General features: G+C 43.2%; 4 protein-coding genes across 4 annotated transcripts; all 4 read right to left on the reverse strand.

Annotated features, from left to right (window-relative positions):
- Positions 1 to 1,570: 1,570 nt before the first annotated feature.
- Positions 1,571 to 3,030, reverse strand: EAF01_012012 (uncharacterized protein; the record flags this gene model as incomplete). The annotated part of the gene is made up of 3 exons (XM_038920270.1): positions 1,571 to 2,321; positions 2,374 to 2,780; positions 2,836 to 3,030. 3 exons carry the CDS (start codon positions 3,028 to 3,030, stop codon positions 1,571 to 1,573), a joined length of 1,353 nt encoding a protein of 450 aa, XP_038764235.1.
- A 4,765-nt stretch (positions 3,031 to 7,795) lies between these two features.
- EAF01_012013 (uncharacterized protein) lies at positions 7,796 to 10,182 on the reverse strand. Its single transcript, XM_038920271.1, has 4 exons — positions 9,653 to 10,182; positions 9,361 to 9,571; positions 8,755 to 9,285; positions 7,796 to 8,640 (listed from the first exon to the last, which is right to left on the reverse strand). Exons 1-4 carry the CDS (start codon positions 9,929 to 9,931, stop codon positions 8,015 to 8,017), a joined length of 1,647 nt encoding a protein of 548 aa, XP_038764236.1. The 5' UTR covers positions 9,932 to 10,182; the 3' UTR covers positions 7,796 to 8,014.
- A 705-nt stretch (positions 10,183 to 10,887) lies between these two features.
- EAF01_012014 (uncharacterized protein) lies at positions 10,888 to 12,786 on the reverse strand. Its single transcript, XM_038920272.1, has 2 exons — positions 11,818 to 12,786; positions 10,888 to 11,761 (listed from the first exon to the last, which is right to left on the reverse strand). The coding sequence occupies exons 1-2, from the start codon at positions 11,827 to 11,829 to the stop codon at positions 11,354 to 11,356; spliced, it is 420 nt and encodes a 139-aa protein (XP_038764237.1). The 5' UTR covers positions 11,830 to 12,786; the 3' UTR covers positions 10,888 to 11,353.
- A 1,536-nt stretch (positions 12,787 to 14,322) lies between these two features.
- Positions 14,323 to 16,652, reverse strand: EAF01_012015 (uncharacterized protein; the record flags this gene model as incomplete). Its single annotated transcript, XM_038920273.1, has 2 exons — positions 14,323 to 16,251; positions 16,413 to 16,652. The coding sequence occupies 2 exons, from the start codon at positions 16,650 to 16,652 to the stop codon at positions 14,323 to 14,325; spliced, it is 2,169 nt and encodes a 722-aa protein (XP_038764238.1).
- Between the last annotated feature and the right edge of the window lie 311 nt (positions 16,653 to 16,963).

The raw sequence follows: 16,963 nt of genomic DNA on the forward strand, positions 1-16,963 counted from the left end.
CCTCAAATCCATCAAACATTAACAAAAGCTTTTCCAAGCCCCTTCTATCCTCTCCAAGCTTTTCTAGTCATCCCTCAAATCCATCAAGCCTTATATCATTACAAAGCCAAGGAACCCAAAAGTTTTCTTTTTCTCATCCGTCCGTTCGTCCGCCTTTCCCTGAAATGCTTGAAATGCTTGAAATCCCTTCCTTCAGGTACTACCTAGGTATGCTACATAATTGGTCTTTGTACCGCAGAGTCCAGCCTACAGAGCCCACCCAATTGCGCTCTGCTCAAGCTTATCCTTCGCACTCCATTGTCATTCCAGGGTATATACACCCCGACACAACCTTGAAAGTCTTTTTGGCGGGAACATTGAACATTCAGCATGGATCCCTCAAATCTCCACCGCATCGTATCGTGTCATCTAGGATAGAATTAGAATTATCGGGTCATGAAAACAAGATAAAGAGTGGCCCGGATAAAGCTGTAGTGGATCTGGAATACCTACCTACAGCCGGGTTTATCACATCAATGATTGGTTTTAATATTCAATGGATGCACATTCACATTTACTGATGATTGGATAGATTTATCCAATCGAGGAAGTCTCCCATCCGTCAGACTAACAACTAAACCCCCGAAACCATCCCCTTGGCGCCCGTCTTGCCCGCCCATGCATTCAGTGAGTGCAGTGCCTATCGTATGCTTCAAAACCTAGTACAACTTATCATGAAATCATTCATTGTCGCTCGAGTATATACAATGGGAAGCGCTCATATATGAAAAGGTCACCTGGTGGGTCTTTAGAGATAGATGTCATACTGAGAAAAACTTTCATATAGCCTTACACTTCCCCTAGTCATACCTATTCACCCATATCATATACCTACCTACATAGGTAGTAGGCGCTTATTACCCCTAAATTCTCCCTCTCCCCATCACCGAAGGGTCCAACCCTATATAAAACCCTACCCCCCAAGCCCCCAACACAATCTGCCCCTTTCCCTTCAACGCCAAGCCCGCCTATCTATTCATGTATCAATTGAAGCAAGTAACTACCCGCATTCCATCCCATTCCACCTTTCCCACGTTCCCACCGTCGTGAATGCAAGGAATGTGGACATGTAGATTATGACGACACTAGCCTTATCATCAGTGAAAGGGTCGAGTTTTCAAGCGCTCTGAGATTGAAGGTAATACAGAATGTAGAATGTATTGTTCAATCCCTCAGGGTCAAGAGTATTTCTCCAAATTATCCAGATGGTTAGGATTGCCATCACAAAATCACAATTCATTTCAAAAGTCACATCAAGTGCTTAGACGACAAGTATAAGTTCAATACTTTTTCATTGTTTGTAAAAGAAGGAATGTCCCGCTGTCTAATGTGACAATGAATCCATCCACTATACTTCATGTTTGTTTAATTTTAAAAACTCCATCTATGAAGACCGGTCATTGTGGTATCGATGAACCACCAAAAAATGCCGCAAAAGAAAAAGCAAAAGCTAATACCATAATTTCCCAATTTTAATACTACCCATGCAATGCAAAGCGCACGTTCTTCCCATAACCACAACTCATCTCATTTACAAAGCTGCTGCAACGGCAAAGACGGCTCCAAGGGCAAGTGCAACAGATCCGGTTAGGGATGCTGCACCACCGGTGGATTCGGATGGGGAAGAGGATGATGATCCAGAGGCAGATCCTGAAGATGATCCAGATGAACCGGATCCTGAGGTGGATGTTCCGGTAGCACTTGATCCAGCTGAGGACTTGAGGGTAGAAGCAGTGTATGTACCGTTAGATGATCCACCGGCTGGGGATCCACCAGCTGAACCAGTACCACTTGGGGAGGCGGCACCTGAAACAGCAGAAATACCAGCACCCATACCGGTAGGAGAAAGACCAGAACCAGAAGAGGCGACGGATCCTCCAGTAGCAACAGCTGCAATACCACTGGTAGTCTTGGAAGAAGCAGTTGATGAGGAGCTTGATGTAGTGTTGGAACAGCTGAGATCGAACAATGGGGTGGTGATCAAAGTGCTACCAACGATACCGAAAGATGGAGTAACGGACGAGGCAGCGTTTTGATCTTGAAGAGTGTACCAGTACATGTTGATCTTTCCGAAGTTAGGGCATCCAACATCATCCCAGTATGTCTTGGCGTTATCAGCACTTGGGACTCCACCACCAGCGGTAGCACCAGTAACAGGCCATCCGGTCTCAGTGACCCACACAGTCTTTCCAGTAGCAGATTGTGTAGCGGCTAAAGCAGAGTTGAAAAGAGACTTTCCTTCACTGACTCCGTTGGCCTCAGTATCTTGGAAGTATGGGTAACTGAATAATATGTTAGTTACGAAATAGGAAATTGATAGACTGCTAAACTTACGCATCCATTCCAACCCAGTCAAGGGCCTCTGCAACAGCACTGTTAGATCCGTTGACCCAAGCGGTCCATGTATCGACATGTCCAATGGAAGCTCCGCTCAAACCAGTACCGGCAATTGCTTCTCTGACTTGTTTGATGTAGTCGACAAGGTCGGCTGGGTTGGCACCATAACCAGCTTTGGCAGCGATACCAGTTGGGGAGTTTCTGTACAAATCTTCGGATCCTACAGAGATACCAACGACTCGGCTAGTGAAAGCGGTACCATATTGTGTGATGGCTGCCTTGAGAGCATTGATCTCGGCAGTAACACCGGCAGCTCCACCAGAAGCCCATAAACCAAGGAGAAGAGTTGTGTCTGAGGCAATAGCGGCTGGAATAGCTGAAGTTGGGTCGGTAGTATCACCTTGCTTGAAAGATTGTTAGCATCAAGAAAAACGTGAGGTAAGTCTCCCATCGACTTACGAGCATAGTATATAATCTAGCAGAGTTGAAACCAGAGGTACCAACGAGAGAGTTGGCAGTCTCGAAAGCATCTTGGAAATCAGATTGAACTCTGTAAGAGCCATCTGCGTTTGTTGCACCATAGTTGAAACCTTGGTTGACAGCACTTGCAGTGGAAAGCGAAGCCGCAACGGCGAAAAGAGTCTTGGAGAGCATGATGAAGTATTATGGTATTATGGTATTGATTGATTGATTTTGATATGTTATTGGAGCGAGACGTATGATGTTGTTGTTATAAACTGAATGATGAAATCCACAAGTAAGAGAGAATAAGTCGAAAAAGTGATTTGATTGTGATGAGCGAGTGAGTGTAGAAGAAGTCAAAGTCGATGGAGGATAACGAATGGTGTGGAATTGAGTTTGGAGGTGGTAGTGAATTAAGAAAGAATGCCTCGGAACTATCAACCTTAAAGAGAGAGACTTGGAGCGATTGAGGAAAGATCTAGAGTCTAAAAGAGTGTCTAAGGATCTTGAAGAAGGAGGAATGAGAGATCTGGAATGGAATAGAAGGAAGAGAGAAAAAGCTTCAATTACATGTTATTATTTATTGGGGATTTCAACCTTGTAAGGAAAAACTGGGGGAAGGGAAGGGAAGGGAAGGAGGGAGGGAGGGGATTGAGGATTGAACATGTAGTAAGGGGAGAGAGAGGGCAGGGGACGTGGTTGAGTGGAGGGTGGATGGTGGATGGTGGAGGTCTCGAAGAGGTCTTTATTACCAAGGTTGGTTGGTTGGTTGGTTGGTTCAATCTGGTCGGATGAACCATATAAAATATCAAATTCCATCGTACCTGACAGGTAACCTAGTGAGGTGGCTGCCAGGATAACAAGCAGGAACCACTTCTTTCGATTTCGGTCCATCATTTCCTTTCCTTCCCTTCCTCCAATCAAATGTCATTCCTCAGGGGAGTAATTCTCTGTGAATTTCCTTTTGGGGATTAAATCAAATGAAAGAACCTCCATACCTCGTACAGGCAGGAAAGTGAGTGAACACGATCGATGCCAAGTGGGAAATTCTCCTGCCGGTTTCTTGGACATCTGGGGCAAAAAAAAGAAACGAATCGTGCCACTGCCAGGTTCCAAATGGTTCAAAAGGAGAAACATTTCCCATACTTAGTATTACACCCCGTGCCGACACTCTGACCAATCAAATTCTATCCTGTGCTATTTTACATGCTTTGGGACCTGCATTAGTTTTGCGTTGACTGCTCCAGCGCTGCATAAATACCTAGGCAATGAGTGCAATTGGGCCACATTGATGGTGGCTCTGTTTTAAGTATAAGGATATGTGAATAGTAGGGGAGAGGAAGGAAGACCGAGATGATTACCGTCCAAGGCCTCCAAAGACCTACAGTGTAGCTCTTTTTGACCTACATTCGCCGCCCTCGTACAATCCGCATTGCTTCATGATTCATCCAATGGCAATGGTATATTATTCTCTGCTACTCCAACATTGAAGTACCTAGTGAGAAGATTGACTTTATACCTATATGCTCATCTTTTCGTATGGGAAACCTTAGCATAGAAAGGCGATATCCAAGTTATAGCCAAAGAGAGCAAAGATAACTTACTTATGGAGATTTTATCCAGGACTTCGTATCCATAAACAGCAAATCATAGCTACACGCAGATAGGCACCGGTAGGTAATCACTTCTATGTAGACTTTCAACCAATACGAGGTAAATAAACCATCCCTCAAGCTTTCTTGGTATTCCGTCAATACACAGGTTCTCTTCTTATTTCGAAAGTATAAAACAAAAACGTGTTGACTTTTGGTAACTATCTAATTCATTACTTTCCCATGATAACTCCTATGATAACTCCCATGAATCATTATGAATGAATGGTAGTTAGCTTGCGTCGTCATTTATTTCTATTTTTACTTTGCGATCCGTTCCTTTCCTTTCCTTACCTATTTGCCTTCGGTTTGAAGTTCGAACATCTTCATTTCGGAAAAAGAATCTCGAAAGGAATCCATCCAATTGTTCTCGAACCTTGAAATGTCTTGCATGTCCAATCTTTTTCTGGGCCACTTCCACATCACGTTCATGGTGCGAAATCACCGACAGGATTCTAGATGTCAAAAGACAACGATATATAAAAAGCTATGAAACTCCTTCATTTCGTCTTTTCCTTTCCCATCATCCATCCTACTTTGGTTATGAATCGAATCCTCACAATTTCCATTATTGTTGTATGATGTTGATGTTCATTCGTTGGCATTCGAAAATCTCCAGACTCGGAGTTGAGACTCAGAAGAAGGCAATCGAGAATTCCTACCATAGTCCAGACCTCCTTTACCACTTCTTCTAGATCCCGTTGATCATTGATTGATCATTAATTGATGAATGAACCATGGTTTACTCGGTACTATGGATACATGTATTGATTACTTTACCCGTGATTCCATAGTTTTGAGTCTTGACCTGGTTCTGGCCAGGGATTTTCCAACGGAAGCTTACCCAGAGAACGACATGGAACTCCCCTTGGAGGCTATGTCAAGTGAAAAGTTCAACAAGCATACCTACAGAGAGATATATGATCTACTCCCATACATGGATGTGATGAAATTTGATTACGACGACATCGATAGTTTGATGAGATAATCTAGGAGTGTAAATATGAAATGAGCGCATGGCAAGTACGGTGAGATGACTTGATTTATTTTGGGATTGTTTGTTTACTGTCAACGATTCATAAGCCTCTACACCAGAGTGCAATTGACTACCATTCTCCAGAATGATTTCTCTTTTTTTTTTTTCTTGTTTCTCTTTCTAATGGAAACTCGACTCGAGTGTGAAATTCTTCATCCTATCAACAACTCTCGAGTCTCTAGGCCCTACCGTTGATCTGACTAACTTGATACACTTTTCCCGCAAAGATGGTCTTACGCCGAACAACCCTTGGCAACCCTAACATCGGACTTTTGTACCTCACATACTCCAAGATATTGAAGGTATTGAAGGACCAAAGCACATCTGAATACCTTCTTAGCTCTGTGCTTTATTGCCACTACAATCTACGGATAATGAAGAGTTTTCATATCATACATTAGTCCTCAGATTCAAATCGTAAGTCGCGATCCACGATTAGATTTGGCTTGGAATCCAAGCCATCTGTGGAAGAATCGTCGCAACGCTATGTGTCGATCAATTGGCTAATTTCGTAATTCGGTATCACGAACGACATGTCCCGGCTCGAGACCGGTACAGTACCCCATTGTCAATCTCTGATGTCAATGCCCCGCGTTCTTGGCTGATCTCTTTTCTTTTTTGTTTGAGGGGTGCTGCTTGGATGGTTCAGACTCGAGAACCAAGACAAAACGCAAAGTACAGACAAATATTTCGGCTTAATTGTGATGGAGCTATTCAAGCTCTCAATCAATGTTGCAAAACCTCAAGTTGTCGCGTCATCTTATTATAGACACGTCGTCTTGTTAAAGCGTGTGTTTCGGTTGCTTGAGTTTGGACGTGAATAGACAATGAGTAGTACTCAAAATCCCTGGCCGCATGATATGAAGAGTGTACGGTCACGTGGTCTGCGTTCACGAGAGTGGTTGATCGATCAGTGAGAATATTCGTTGAAGGGGACTTCCATCCGCAGATGATCGTGTCATCTCTCTTGAAATAGACTATGACTTCTCTTTTTTTCAGCACGATCTCCTTTCCTTGCTATATATATATACACATTTATCGTATTGTCGACCTAGCGGTAACATCTTCAAGCTACCGGAACTCTCGGGAGATTGGATGTTCTATTATGCCCGGGAAATCCGGAATGAGATATGCAACAAATGATTTTGAGGGATTGAACAGTCTCAAAGTAACTACAACCGGAAGGCTCGGGGGTGAGACATGCAACAAAATATCTATCAAGTCTTCTAGTTGCTGTCCGGTGATTACCCTTCCATATACTCGGATTCTTTTTCGGGAAGTTCGGAAAAAAGATATACAGGAAAAGCGATTGTGACAAGAACGAGCATCATTATGCTATTGGTTTTCATTCATAAACCGGATTTTTCGGAGGAGATATGCAACAAATATTCCTTTGGTTGTGGTGATGAGAAGCGCTGGATACGATTGGATACATACATTTTTAAACTCCTTGGAAGGAGGTCTCGGGTAAGACAAACACAAGAAACACATACCTCTTTTCAGTTTCATTCTGGCACTTCTCCGGAAATTTCGGAGGTAAGACATGCAACAAAGAAAAGTTCGTGGTGGTAACGTGATGCCATGTATGAATGAGCATGTATATATCTACCTGCTCCCATCCTTGAAACTATTGTGAGATGGGCTTACGAGATGTCTCAAGCGACTGGAAATTTAGAGGAGGTAAGATGTCCAACCAACGACCTCCTCCAATAGCCACCTGGAAGGGACTGCTTGTGTATTCATTCACCCCAGAAGAAGATTCTGCGGCAATATATTCAAGAAGCACCATTCCAAGCAAACATTAATTCAATATCATCGGAATACCTGAAAGTGAGACGTGCAACAAGAGTCAAGGTGAACACTTGACTTTCCATTGACTGCATGACTAGATAATGGGAAACCTATCACTTCTTTGCTCTTGGGGGTTGAGGTGGCTTGAGAGGAGGAGGGGCTTACAAATTACCGGTGTTCTTTGAAGATCGATTGGGTTTTGATGAGCGGTTGATATTTGAGTATTCTGGGAGAAAGGGGGAGAAGGCGGGGGAGGCGCGGATGAGGGATGTTGTGGTTATGGATAAGGTAGGTAGGTATGTTCTTCGGTTTTTGAATTTTATTGCCGGATATTTATGTGAATTGTCGTTCGATCTCATACTTCATTTTTGTGCGCCGTCAAATTTCCTTTTGATTTCAAATCCTACCTAGGTAAAGATGATCCATTGTTTCCTTTCTCGTCGCAAGCTCATACCAAAATTGTAAAGCGGGTGGATTGGAAACGGTACAGAATGATCATCTTGAAATCCCTAGTCTGGGATATCAAGAACATGAGAACTCATTTATTGATCTATGTTATCGTTTAAAATATTTTAGATTTACCATTGCAAATGGCTTAATGCTCGTGTGTGCATATTTATCCAATCCATGGATATTCCGGAACCTGTCACCAGTCCCTTCAACCCCTCCTCAAATCCACTCCATCATCATCTACCCTTCAGAAAATATACCTAAAATTCTCATTCTCCCTATCCGTCAAATCTGCAAAAGCAGTATCATCCAAATCCCTCCTTCTTCTTTCCTCCTCATCCTCATCCGCAAATTCATCTCCCCGTCCCTCTCTCACTCCACTCGCCACATCAATTCCCTGCTGCAAGTCCCTCTTCTCATTTTCCCTCTTCAACAGGAATCTCAAAATGATAATCAACACTGCTTCCGTCAAATGAGACACAATCATACTCCATATCCCCAATTGATATTTCGGAGCCTGAGAACTCTTGTAAAAGAACGGACCTGAAATATTCCCCACGCAAAGGCCTACAAAAAGCGTCGCGTTCGTGAGGATTTTCTTGGTATGTCCCGCGGTATTAGCTGACAATACCGAGAGTAATAATACGAAAGAGGCATTGTAGGGTCCGGTGAGGTAATACATTATGAGACGAGGAACCTGCTGAGTCTGAGGAAGAAATTGAAGTCCGAACGCGCCAGTGATGTTGGGGAGGAGAAAGATGAGGATCATGATACAGCGATTGTTGGGAGGTAAGCGATCGTTGAGGAAGACGCAGAGGAGGATGCTGAGGGCAATGAGGACACCGTAGGGAATTTGCATGATGGTTGTTATCACTTTTGTTTGTTAGTTGTGATTTATATCTTCATTTATGGGTATTGACAATAATCGAGAAGAAGAAGAAGAAGAAGAAGAAGAAAAGGGTGAGAAGAAAAACAGGGGAAACTTACAAGTTGAGTATCCAAATCCTTTAATGATCAAAGTACCGAAATTACTAATTCCTCCATTCGGAATGTTCGCCACAAGTCCAATCAAAAAGAACAGGTAAGTTTTATAATCCCCCGCCCACTCTTTTACTTGTTTCCATTTGAAGGTTTTATTTTCCACTCCCGTTTGATTTTCCCTCAATCTCTCCACTGCCATCCGCTTCTCATCAATACTCAACACCCTTGCCGTAACAGGACTATCAGGTAAGAAAATCCACAAAACAATTCCCCAAATACAACAACAAGCACCGACGATCAAAAATTCATATTTCCACGACGCTAAAGACCCGCGGATATTTCCAATTCCGTAGCCAATAAGCCCTCCGAGTGCAATACCCACACCGTTGGCGGAATACCAGAGACCGATTCGGATGGGTTGTTCGCGTCGCGTGTACCACATAGATGTGATGATCATGAACGAGGAATCACTACAGCCTTCTGCGGCACCGGAGAGGGCGCGGAGAACGGCGAGTTCGGTGAAGTTGCGTGCGGCGGCTATTGAATGTTGGTGATATGAATCACGAGGAAGAGAGTTCTAGCCTCAGATGCAAAAGGGAAAGGAAATCTTACCCTGACACATGAGAAGAGCACCCCACATGAAGATATTAAAAGCGAGGTATTTCGCGACCGGAAACTTCTGCATCAAATAATTGGTGGGAAAGGCCCAGGCGAGCCAGCCAAAATAGAAAATACTTGAAAGCCAGGAGTATTTCGTCCCTTCCAGATGAAGATCATCTTTTATTCCAAAGATGGCGGCGTACGAAAGAGTGGTTTTATCGATCTAAAGTGGTATTGGCAATTGTTTTTGTTATTTTAAAAAAGGGTAGAAAAGCACAGTATGAGGGTGAAAAGAACAACATACATAGTAGAACATGTAGCAGACAGCTAGACAAGGTAAAATGACCATATCGATTTTCTTGATCAACTTCCTCTCTTGAACGGGATCAACCGCTTGATGCAATTGTTCCGTATCTTGGAATAAAGCAAGAGCTGTGTCACCCTCTGGTTGTTTCCTCTGCGAGGGCTTCCATGCTGGCAAGGAAGATTGCGGAGAAAGGGTGTCGAATTGATGGTTGCCTTGTTGAACTGGAGGACCCTCGAGATGAGTTACTTCTCCCTCCCCTTGTTTGTTTTGGTCCATGGCTCTGCTGTCTCCCTATCTTAATTTTCTAGAGAAGAAGAAGGAAAATGGTAAATGGTGAAAAGCCCCTCGATATGTGACTTCTCGAGATAGATTATGTAGTGATACCAACAATGAAGTATAACTCAAAAGACGCGCGAAAATCAATCCTCGTCTCCACCTCATCGGCGTTGAAACTTGACAATGAGCGAGCGGTTAAGCAAAAGCGAGCAAGTCGGCAATTAGCGTTGAAATTTATATGAATTGAGTAATTCCCCCTTGTTTTGTGTGAAATACTTCGGGACGATGAAGATACGAAGCTAACATATGGAGTGTTCCCGCGGGTTATACTGAACCCCCGACTGGGGGAGAATTCAATGACCCCAGATTCCCAACCCCGCCCTTTTCCGATAGCAAATTATGAAGATTCTTGGTTGCTTGCATCATTATGCGTCAATTAGCCGAATCTCTAATTATCCGTCAATCAATTGGGGAAGGTTACGCGCGAACTTGGTAGAGATTGGCTAGATCGGCTGGTTATCTCTAGATAGGTACTGAGACGTTGCCAGAAATCAGGCGAGCGGTAGTCTTTTACGAGAGAACACTAGAGTGGGAGAGTGGGGGTACATGTGTTGTTGAAATGTGGAGTAGCGATTATATTTCCTCGTGACCTTAAGTTGGTTTCTTACCTAGCCCCTACTCATCCGCGTCGGCAATGAATGAAATGAAAACTTCTGCTAATTTCTTTGCTAGAGGGAGATGGATGAAGGGTAGCGCACAAGAAATACGGTATATATTAATCACTAGCGATGTGTTTACTGAGACACTCAACACGACCGTTCAAATGAGATCATCTCACACGAGTCTACAAGTTGGAACATCCAAAAGGGACAAGAACAACTACTCGATATGCCACATTCCCATAGAGAATTGAAAAAGAAAGAAACTATTCCTAATTTCATGCGCCATGATGCTGGGCTGGCCCTCCGGGGACCACTGCCGTGGAGGCGGAATAATTGTGACGGGTTCTTTATTTAGTAGAACTGCACAGCTACAAGAATTGAAGGAGCCCATAAAAATCACAAGGAAAAGATGTGCGATAGTGTGCAAACTCAACTTGATTTGGCTTCGAACGGTTTAAAATACAAAAAGATAAACGAAAACGGCAATTTGATTCACGAAACGATCGTGGATACTGAAAGCGAGCAAAGAAGTTCCATTCATAGCATCCACTTTTGTCTATAGCTGTAACTCCATCAATCCATCCCAGGCAAGCGTAAGGAAATGTCGAAAATCCGCCCATCAATCATAACCGACATCAATAACTCCCATCATTCCTTGCATCCGAAATCAATCCTGCGCTTGTGATTCATAAAAGCGCATCTCTTATTCCACCGTTCCGACGCAGCCTTCCAAATCCTATGCATATTCAGATAGAGGTGCCTAGTTGCATCCACAACTCAAAAATCCACTAGCATGATAAAATCTCCCTCCATCCATAACCCCAGTTCCAACACAAGTTCCCACACTCTGCACACCCTGCTGCGCGACTCCCAAATCAAAAGTCTGAGTAACACCACCTGAACAATCGGTGACTCCTTTCCAAATACTATAGGTGCAATCCGTATCGGCCGGAAAAAGCATGATACCTTGAGTTAGGATATTGACGCAAACTCCAGCGGTGATGTTACCTGAGGAAACATTGATACCGCATTGGGATGGGGATTGGTAGCCTTGGTAGTAATCGAGTTTGGTGGTGAGGGTGGAGCATGTGGAGATTGGGGAGGTAGAGACAGGGACGGGTACCGGGGAAGCGAGGACGGCGGTGAGGAGAGTGAGGGGGAGAATGGTCTGAAGATTGTTAGTATGTATTTATTGAAGTGGAGGGGAAAAGGATGGAGACGGACTGTGAAGAGCATTTTGATTGAGTTAGGTAAGGATATAGTTTGGGTTGGTTGTTTGATGATAGTGATATTGATGTATGAGTCCGTGTAGTATTATGTGGCAATCGCAGTGGCGGTGGAATAAAATTGTAGTTGGATATAAGTTGTAATTGTATGATGAGGATAATCGAAAGCTCAGAGCATAGAGCCAACGCCAATATTTATAGTTCTCACATCTTATCTCACCCCTTCTCACCTTCGCCCCTCAGCACCATTACCAAACCAAAATATCAAGCAACGTTGAATCAAGAATGAACTTTCGTCTCGATCTTTGTGAGTAATACGACAGAACATGATTATACAAGGACCTAGCCTTGTTCTTTACATACATTCCAGACGCCTCCTCTACGCAACACAGTAAGATGCATGAATATGCAGTTCGTGTCTTCCCACTCTATACGATAGCCTGACAAGTGAAAGCACGGACCGATTGGAACTCACGCTGTGAAGCACGAGAGCCTCGTATCAATAGAATATCTTCTCAACGATATCAAGACCAGAGAGCGTTAAGAGGCGGGTTCCGAGATTGTGGTTAACTTGCACTAGCAAAGACAGAATCAATTACATGATTTTTATTCTTTTATGATATTTGAATATGTGTAATTGAGAGGGGAAATGAGTAGGATGACGTAGGTATATTAGATCGAAGCCATACATATGTTGACCTCAATGTCCAGCTTGCATACTGAATGCGGCGTGGAAGTTTCCATTCTACAGTTATCCATGCATTTCGATAAACAATAGCGAATCGATTCCGCGGGATTTGTTCGCACTGGTAATCAAGTAAAGTAATTCTGTAAATCAACATACCATGCTGAAGATTATTTTCAGCCCATGGACTCGGTTTTGCGTAGCTGTGTCTCCTTGACCCTAGCAATATATCTCGTATCGAGTAGGGTATTTGACAGAATGGAAAAGTGTTTCCACATTTGATCATCTCAGCATCGAATACCATCCGATAGGTTATTCGGATGATATTGATGGACCTGCGTATATATAATACTAGGAACTGAAAATGATACGCAAGTGCATCTCAATCATACTCAATAGATGTTCTGCAAATCCTGAAATATGATGGGTGTCCCAATATATTGTTCTAGAGCATAGCCTATCTACAACAATAATAATGATGACTGCATGGTAATAATGTGAAGATGTGAGGGTTGTGAACGTGGCTGACGATGACTGACTTAAGCGAATCTATCTTACCGGACTTTCAACACCGACCGACCTTGAGGTTACATCGTAAAACGTTCGGATTTACAAGCTCCAAGGTCCCCGTTCCGTAAGCATTGAAAAAATACAAATAAACATATAAATAGAAACAGCCCGGAACGTCCCGGTATCTACGAAGAAATTCCTGAAAATCGAGAACATTAGGAGTACTCTCGTAACGTTGCTTGCGAGAACAATTCGTGAAGATAGATAGATAGTGAAGTAGGATTATAAAATTGGCAATGGGTGATAAAAGGGTTGAACTTTTCCATGTTGCTCAACCATATCGTATTTCTTCATTGACATAATAATAGATGGTGATAAAAATGGTTGATAGGACTATTCAACTTGTTGATTGCTACAATGATCTGCGCCGAGACTTGAGCTGCAGGAAGTTTTCCTATCGCGGTACGGGCCGTGCATTGCATCACATAAGAAATTGTTGAATCAATTGATATGTAATGTATGGCAGACCACTCGGTCATATAAAACCGCCGAAGTCAATATTGAACATGAGAAATACAGAAAGATATCGTGTTGTTGAATTGTTATGAAGACGTGGGATGATTATTAAGCGACACAGACATCTAAGTGGGATATCCTGACCCCTCTTTAGCTTAGAAGTAAAGATTTCAACAAAAAGATTTCAGCTCGTAGGAGACGTTGACGGAAGCAGCTAGAAGAATGAAAGACGAGGGTGCTACCTGTGACGATTGAAAATATACCGGAAGAGGTGCAGATCACTGTGTTACCCTGGCATTTGACATCATGCCAGGAAACCGTTACACCCTCCAAAACGCCACTCATAACACTTGATATAAATTGAACTTACTTCTAGAATCCTTTTCGTCCGTGCGAAATGAAGAATGAGACCAGACTTGCATAGCATCATGTTGTGTGGGTGTCCAATAGTCGAGAGTAGTAAACTAGGTGTGAGCTTTGAAGGAAGGTCCTTGATAATAATCCAATGTATTAAGTGAATTTATTTGGATAACTCAGATGGTTGAAGGTTGCAATGATTGGACTGCTTTGAAGATTTCCGATGTTTAAATGGTCTTAAAATCCCAGGCGGGTGGAATTCAGGAATAAAATGATTTTCATTGTCAGAATACGATCCAGACTATTGGAAACCCTGCTTTATTCTGCATCTTGTTGAACATTGAAAATGAATATATTGCATCGTGTCTCTGTAGTGATATCACTATGAACGCCAAATTCTTCGAAAAAATACATACTTCCAATCTTCGCGAACAATCATGCAGCTCTTCTAGCTGTTGTACTCATTAATGTAATTTTCTTACCCTTTTTCTTCTTCCCTTGAGATGGTGGTGGAGGTGTAGCACTTGAACTACTTTCTCCGTTCAAGGACGCCGCCTGAATTTGAGCAATTAATGAATCATTCTCTGCTTGAAGCTCTTGTTCCCAACCTGGTAGCCAACCGTCATCCGCATTACTATTGTACTGAGGATGAAGATCAGGCGAAGATGGTGTTACCAATGTTGTTCCCCAAACAGTTCTTGGCGCAGGAGGGCTCGTAGATGGGGAAGCTAATGCTCCGAAAGAAGAGCCTTGACGTGAAGTCCAAGGAGGAGATGCATCGATCGGGTCAATAGATGCTGATGCGAGCTGAGCGTAATCGATATCGGAATAGTTTGCCGGGGATATTTCGGGTTGCTTCTGTCTAGCCGTGGCCCAACGTGCATTATCCTCTGCTTTCTCAGCACGCTGTCTATCTTTCTCCTCTCGAACTTCCTTTTCCCTATTACGTTTCCTTCGTCGCTCAATATCCTCTCTGAACTGATTCAAGATTTCCGGTTGAACGACATCAGTCCAATTGCATTCTAAAAATCCTACTTCACAGCCAAATGGCAAATGAGCTAAATATTTGGTTCTTTTTCTCAATTCATCATCCATCACATGAGTCGATACGCGTTCGACGCGGGGGAGTAATGTTGAAGGGAATGATGCAAAGTTTCCAAAAGCTGATTTCAGAATTCTGATATCGAGAGGAGCGAGATAATAATGAAGAAGAGCTTGATAAAATAAATATGGGGCATCTGAATGTCTCTCGCTTGGTTGGGCATTCTTTGGACGTAGTTTCCTGTCGTTTTGTTGTATGCTCTCTGAGTGGGATTGTGAAGGATCTGAGATTGGAACAGGATGGGACGAAGGTAGTGGTGGAGTCACTGTCGAGTCCAATTGGAAAGGAACAGCTGATGGAGATAGCGTGGAGGTTTGCTGGACATAATACATCTCTGGAGAATTTTCATCGACAGGATTGAACTGGATGGGTTGCCTTTTAGGCTTCTTCTCTGTTGGCTGACTTGGTGGAGGAGGTGGTCCACCAATACCTTTTACTTTCTCCTTCGCATCGTTTACGGAATTTACCGCTTTCCGAGTCCACTCGGGCTCTTCCCCAAACATCAGTTCATCTTCATTCTCTTGTTGTTTTAATGCCTCGATTTCCAATCCAAATTGTTCTATCATATATTCCTCACTTCCTTTCATGATTCGTGCATAATCCGTAACCTCGGCAGCGAAATACCATGGAATATCTTCCGATTTATCGAGTACATCCGCACCATCTCTTGGCAGTGCCAAAGTGCTTCCAGGTTGTCGCATAACTAATCGTAATACAACATCTTCTCCTTCACGAGGGGCCGGCCCTTCTTGTCCGATATACCATCTAACGGGTCTAGTTTCTGAGCTATAGATAGTATCCCAACAGATTGGGCATGCCTTCCATCGAGCCTTTTTCTCCGGTAGAGGGTTTGTGTCGTCGGTTGAGTGCATGTAGCGAATAAGACATGGTAGACAAAAAATGTGTCCGCATTTTGCCATTCGAGGAGCTACAGGATGCGAGAGACAGATTGGACATGATGTGTCTTGTGATTCGGCAGATGCGAGAATTTGAAGAACGTCATTCCAGTCTAAAGGTTGGTCTGCGAACAGAGCTTGCTGCTTATAATCTCCATTTGGCCTGACTATAAATCGATAATTTGCGTGAATATACCTCGCCTTATCACTCGAATGATGGCCAGATCCAATTCCATATATATTCCCACGTCTTGTTCCTCTTGCGATTGTGTTTCGATAATCCTGTGGCCTAGGAGGAAGAGCAAAGCTCATAAGATGTGTAATTGATGTTTGCCCTCTTCGACTATTGGCATTTCTCATAGCCGCCTAGCAGTATTAGCACTACTGATTGTCTGTAATCTACTTGTGAAAACGAAATATCCTCATGGTCTGCGATAAACGGATCTTTTGTACTGTGCTGATTGCTTGCAATCTACCGCTGGAACATGAATGCAAACAATGGGAAGGTGAAGAAATGCACGACTTACGGATTCCGCCATAGCATCCTCATCCGCGAGCCTAGGTTTCTTGGAATTTCTATGTTGTTTTCGTTGACTTTGATTGTTTCTAGCAGCCGCAGATACACCACTCGATTGACTACCAGAGCGCCTTGTATTTGACTCGAAACTTGGAGATGTAATTTGACCCTGCTGTTGTTGAGTGGGATTATGTGCGGTATTGAGAGATTTTCCACCAGGCGATGACGCGCTTTGCTGAACGGGGTTCATAGTTCAAAATCTTTAGATATAGAGACTTCTCAATGTTCCAGCCTAGGCTTGATAATCAAATGGTCTCTCGAGCTGGGAGTTGAGTTGAATGTGTAAAGAGGGAAGTATCAGATGATATAAAATGGATCCGAATAGTGTATCTTTATATGTCCTAAGGTGACATTTGGTTGCTGGATAGAGTTGGTGCACAATGTTCTCGATCAGATCCGATTTGATAATCGTCGGTCCTTCGGATAAGACAATGGCTCTTGATATGCGTGAATAGCTGTGGTCGAAAAGTATGAAATACAAAGCTAGAGTAGAACGATTGA

This window comes from Botrytis porri (genome assembly GCF_014898465.1).
Source record: "Botrytis porri strain MUCL 3234 chromosome Unknown BPOR_029, whole genome shotgun sequence".
NCBI classification, from domain to species: domain Eukaryota; kingdom Fungi; phylum Ascomycota; class Leotiomycetes; order Helotiales; family Sclerotiniaceae; genus Botrytis; species Botrytis porri.